Below are 6,000 nucleotides of genomic sequence, written 5' to 3'. Positions count from 1 at the left end.
CAAACCCTTTTATGCCTCTGACAAAGTAACCTAAAAAAAAATCATACTGAGCAAAGGACCTCCAGGGTTTAAAATTTCAAAAACACAGATAAATAGCTTACTACAGATAAATAGCATCACCCTTTGGGTGTCTCCCAGAAGCAACTGAAAAATTTCCAGGGGGGGAGGTTATCTGTAAAAAGGGATGTGTAACCAGTACACCCCACCCCTGCCCCCACTGGAAATCAGTGTCCAGGGATTGGGCTGCTGGAGAGGCAATATGGACCAATTAAAACTTCTTCCCCAAAACCAATCCCTCTTAGCCCTGGGGGATGGCATTAGCTGGTGGCTGTTACCTGGGAGGTAGGGGAAGAGAAAGGTGTGGGATTAGGTAAAGTAATTGTTGCATTTGTTAGAAGCCATTCATAGCACACCCCAAGGGGTAAAAGGCCTCTTGGAGGGAACTGGAACCATCAAATTCTTGTGGATTATTAGTTGGGCCCTCATATCAGAAAGCAATGCTGTTTTTGCAAATTGGACCTGACTTTCAAAAAACAAAACACAAAAAAACAACAAAAAAAGAGTAGAAAATTTTATGCTAAAAAAATATCCCCGATAAAACAATCAGTAGCACATTGCATCTGTGAAGTGTCCCAGCTCCCTGTGACGGTTCTGTTCCCCACTGTGGTTGTTTTCCAAGATGATGGTGTAGACGTTACACCCCGATCTTCATGTCCACATTCTGCAGGTTCCGTGTCTCATCGGCTGTCATAAACTGGTCTGGGGTCTCTGATGACTCCTTGTTCACCAAATGCACCATTTCCTGAGATTTGCTGGCATCTCCGTTGAGTCCGCTAGGCTTTCTGTCCTCCACTGCTCCGTTGCCATTGTTGATCACCAGCTTCTTCTTCTGCCCACACCTAATCATGTGCAAAACAAGAGATGAGAAAGGGTGTCATGACTAAATTCTGAATCATCACCATTATCATGACCGTTATCACTGCTGATCATCACCATGATCACTGCTGCGGTTTATGATGGTCTAAATATGTGCCAAGCATTGAGCTCAGTACCTTCTGTACTTGATATTCCTGTCTCTTAACAACCAGTATTTCTCAAAGTAGGTCCCTGGACCAGTGGCAAAAGTATCAATTGGGAACTTGTGAGGAACAGAATGCCTCACCCTAGACCTACTGAATCAGAAAACTATGGGTGTAGACCAGGGTCTGAGCGTTAACAAGCCCTCAGGGGCTTCGGATACACCGCCTAGTTTGAGAACCAATGACCATAACTCTGAGAACCCAATGCTTTTATTATTTTCCCCTATTCCAGGGAGGACCTTGGGGAGAAAATTCAGTATTTTTCCCACGTTACTCAACAAGCAGTTAAAAAGTCAGAATTCCAACCTTATTTCTGTCTGGCCCTCCGTGTTCTAATTCTCCTTCCTCTATATTGCGCAGTGGAAACATTTGCTCCTGTGAGCACCTCGACAGTTCCTGCAGACTTAGGTAAACCATCGCAGGATGATTATAAATCATTCAGATATGTGTATTTGAGAAAGTCCCACTACTTCCTCTCCCAGTCAACATTTTGCTGGCCTTGTCAATATTATTACTCCTTGTACACAGAAGAATAAAGCAACATTGTTCTAGAAATGTAATCCATATTGATTAACTATCATTGATTAACTTCCCCTAGCATTGATTAACTTTCATATAACCCTAGATAATAGTAGATTTAACTGCATGAAACAAATTACTGCTACTTTAAGATTTCTTAGTAATATTACTTAAGGCTCAAATGCAGAAGAAAGTTTTCCATGGAACAGTGCGAGCTCCATCCTGTCCTGGAGTACTGTGGTAGCTTTACCTCACTCCTCCCAGCTTAATGCAATGTTTCCTCTTTCCTGTAATGTGTTCCCTGCTACACATATAGAAGTTAGATTGCACTTAATGGAAGCATAACGGCACGGCCTTACGATAACAAGCAAGGTGGGGCAGAGAGAAAATGGACTTGCCTTTAATAAGTACTTCCTGAGTTCCAGATACTTAGCCAGTCATTTCCTGTAGTCCCTACAATAATAATCCTGCAAAGTAGCCATCACTCCTGTTACACAGCAAGGGAAACTGAGGCCCAGAGAAGTTTAATCACTGGCTTGAAGTCATATAGGAGGTAAGAGTGACAGAGTCAGTATTCAAATCTAGGCCTTTTATGACCAAAAGCCCAGCTCTGCCTGGCCCTATCAATGCTGCCAACCATCTGGAGTCTTGGAAACAATATGAAGTCGGAATTGTTCACTTTGCCGCTGGATATTTGAGTTGTAGAAACAAAGCATCTATTATTCATTATCATGGGCCATTCCCTGTGGGACTGCCAAGGCCATAAACTTTAATCTCTTGTTTGGGGAAATAGAAGTTTTGCCTCCTCAATAGGAGGTAGATCCTGTGTCCTCTGGCAAGAGGCTTGAGGAAGGGAAAGAAGCATAAACTGAGGAGAAAATTTATGAAAGCCAGGAACACCAATGGAGTCCACATATACAGTAAGACCCGTGGTAAAGAGCAGCCATTGGTTTGGCTTTGGCCCCTTAAAGCTGTGTGACCTGGGGCAACTCAACCTCTCTGAGCCTAAGTTTCCATTTCTATAAAATCAGGCATCTAAGAGTATCAATTTCACAGAACGGTGAAAGGACCTCGAAACAGACCCTGGAGCTCAATACACAAGTCTACTGTTGTTATTATTTGTTGCTCTTATGAACTATGTGGGTTGAAGAAATTAAGGCCTTGAATAAGTACTCAGAACTATTCCTGGAATACAGTAAGCATTTAAGAAGTACTGGCCATAATTGTTGATATCATGAGAACCACATGAGATGGACTTTTCCAGGCTCTTCTGGCTCCTTTGTCTATCTGGCTAGATGATGCAAAAGGGTGAAGGTAGAAGGTTGCTCCTATTATCCCAAATTCTCAGGTGGCACCCTGTGTTCTTTGGAGGAAAGTTGCCTAATCAAAGTAAGTTCTAGTTGCATTCCTAATGGATGGTTGAGAGGTGAGATGAAATATTGTGGGAAAGTGATTTTAAGCATAAAAAATATCTCTGCACATGGGGTGGGAGTTTTGTTATTAATTAAAATAAAGCTGATTTTTTTTTTTTTTTTGGTGGTACTGGGGTTTCTGGAAGCCCTTCTACCTCCGGGATACACTCCCAGACCTATTTTTACATTTTTATTTGGAAACAGGGTCTCCTAAGCCAGCGCATGCGGCTGGCTTCGAACCTGCGCCATCCTCCTGTCTCTGCCTCCCAAGCGCGGGGATTACAAGCGTGCGCCACCATGCCCGGCTAAAGCTGATTTTTTTTTGTGTGTGTGTGTGGTATTAGGGATGAAATCCAGGGGCCTTCTACCTCTGGACTACACTCCCAGACCTATTTTACATTTTGTTTGGAAACAAGATCTCACTAAGTTGCTGAGAACCTCACTAAGTGGCTGAAGCTGGCCTAGAACCTGCGTGATCCTCCTGTCTCAGCCTCCCAAGCACAGGGATTACAATCGTGTGCCACCACGCTCAGCTAAAGCTGATTTTTAAAGTGGGTAACACTTTCAAAATCTTGTAAGAACCTAGGGCCTGTAGATCATAGCAGTACTTTGCTCAACCTCTGGCTGGCCCCATTTCCCTGGGGATTTATGTGTCCTCGTTATCTTTCCGCATTCTTTTAGAAGGGTAAGATGAGTCTTAGAAATAACTCAGTCCAATACTGAGTGTTCTGGATATCTAGTGAATACTTCAAGGCTAGCCTCATCAATTTATCAAGACCCTGTTTCAAAATAAAAAATAAAAGAGGGCTAGGAATGTTGTTTGTAGATAGAGTGCTCCTGGGATAAAATAAAATAAAATAAAATACCCTCCCCCCAAAAATAAAATAAAATGAAAGAGAGAAAGAGAGAGAGAAATAGAGAGAAAGGTGAATTCTAATTTATTTATTCTTCTTAGTTATAGGATTTAAGGAGGAATAGGGAGACGAAAGTTGGGCTTCAGAGATCATTCAGCCCAGTCCCTTCATCATGTAAACCAGAGAGTGAATCAAGAGGTCAGTGATACCATCCAAAGCCACACTTCCAATATGGTACTGACAGGAGATCCGGGATCCTCACTGCACTGCGTCTTTCCTTTGTCTCCTCTTTCATAAATGTCAGGCAGCAGCTGAACACACAGTGACCCACAATGTGGAAGGAACCAGACCTCACCATAAGAGGGAGAGCAGGCTGGATACAGCTTAGAATCCAGATGACAAACTTTTAGGGAATCGTGGAATTCATCTTGAAAGACATGGGCAAGTAACTTAACTGCTAATTTTATGTCTCTTCTACCTAAAAGTCCTTAAAGCTATTCGGGGATTTACTTTTATACTGTTTTAGAGCTGTGCTATCCCAGATAGGAACCACCAGCCGTGTGTGGTTATTTAAGTTCAAACTAAATTCAAAATGAGCAAAATTAAAATTTCACTTCCTCAATGAGACTAGTCACGTTTTCATTGCTTAAGAGCCTCAAGCAGAGGGGTTATGTTTTGGACAGGAGAGATACAGAACATTCTCATCACTTAGAAACTTCAATTAGCGTTATTCTAAAAGTCAGAATAAGGTCACATTGACATAAGTTACAGAGAGGTAGGCAGAGCATAAGAGAAGGAAGACATGTCTAAATTGTGGAGATTTATAGTGAGGACTTACCAAGCAGAGGGTGGGTGATCGCCCTCAGGGTTTACAGAAAATATGTAAATTCCCATGAAAGCTAAGGCTGGCCAAACCCTTTTCTGCATTTTGGCACAGAAACATCCTAAATCACTTCTGCTTTCTGAGGCCTTCTCTGGCAAATCCTTGTGTCTTTCTCCTCTTGAGATATGTCAGATCGATTCTTTAAGGAAAAGGCACCTAATGGCTGCTTCTCTTGGGCCTCATCCAGTATCTACCAACCCAATGAACTCTTAAAGCAATTTGCTCTTAAGGCAAGTGAATCAAGTTCAGTTTCCATTAAAAAGCTGTAATCCAAGGAATCCAGTTTCAGGAAGAGGATCAAGGAAAGCTGTGGTGGGCTATGCAGGGATAGGAGAAGCTGAATAAGTCATGGGATGTCCCCTAAATCAGCATCTTTAAGACACTGGGACTCACACAGCGCTTTGTCTTGGAAATGCTACACATCAACAAAAGAGACTAACTCTTTTATTCTTTCAATCGTAATTCCTGGCATTGGGACATTTTCAGTAATAGTAGGTGACTCAGATTCAACAGGCCTCTATTGCCACTAAATCTCACAGTTCTCTGCGGCAAAATATAGTTCTCTTTTAAATTTTTTCTCTTCCTTGTGGCCAGTGCTGACAGTTGTAGGAGACACTCAGAAAATATTTACTGATACGTGAATGCCCTCTGAGAGCCTATCTTCATCCTAACTTTCTTTGATGAAAATAGCATTTTATATCTCTCTGAATTAATGCTCAAAGTAGAAAAGGCCCAAGCCTATAAGAGGATTAGAAATGGGCTGTTGACCTTAGGAATGCAGTACGCATCGAGGGGCCCAGAGCAGCCGTTAACCACCCTTTAGCTGCGTGGCAAATCTGTTTCCAATTATCAAATCAGGACACAGTAATTTATGGCATCCAAGCAGCTACTTTCCTGGTGAGATACTTGCTGCGCAGGATCCTGTGTGTCCCTGTTTGCCTGTTGCCAGGGTGACTGTTGGTCTTGGGAGGAGGGGAAGGGGAGCCAGGAGGCCCCATCTCTGCTGACAAGCAGCCTCAATGTACAGACTCCAGCTGCCGTCAGGGACAGCTGAGACGCTTCTCCGAGGGCTCCCCATGTTGATAGCATCCGGGCCAGCATCTCCATGGTGACACGCAAAGCTTATGGACTGTGTGTGTGAGCAAAAGTGGTACATTGGAGGGCTTGGACTAAAAGGGCCGACTTCAAACAATAGGAAATTTTCATATTTAATGAGCAAAAGTAATCCAAGGGGAAATAAGGAAACAGAAGGG

The 6,000-nt window shown here is 42.8% G+C and overlaps 1 protein-coding gene across 2 annotated transcripts in view; it reads right to left on the bottom strand.

The window, feature by feature from the left end:
* Nucleotides 1-694: 694 nt before the first annotated feature.
* CD44 (CD44 molecule (IN blood group)) overlaps nucleotides 695-6,000 on the bottom strand; it is a gene marked incomplete at both ends in the record, with an annotated part of 86,329 nt that continues 81,023 nt past the window's right edge. For both annotated transcript variants that reach the window (XM_080689440.1, XM_080689441.1), the window contains one exon: nucleotides 695-899. In XM_080689440.1, the coding sequence (XP_080545566.1) occupies nucleotides 695-899 (205 nt within the window). The remainder of the gene's footprint in view (nucleotides 900-6,000) is intronic.

The sequence above is a fragment of the Muscardinus avellanarius genome (assembly GCF_963383645.1).
Source record: "Muscardinus avellanarius genome assembly, chromosome: 1".
Taxonomy (NCBI): domain Eukaryota; kingdom Metazoa; phylum Chordata; class Mammalia; order Rodentia; family Gliridae; genus Muscardinus; species Muscardinus avellanarius.
The sequence above is the reverse complement of the archived record's forward strand: the minus strand, read 5'-3'. Positions and strand labels throughout refer to the sequence as shown.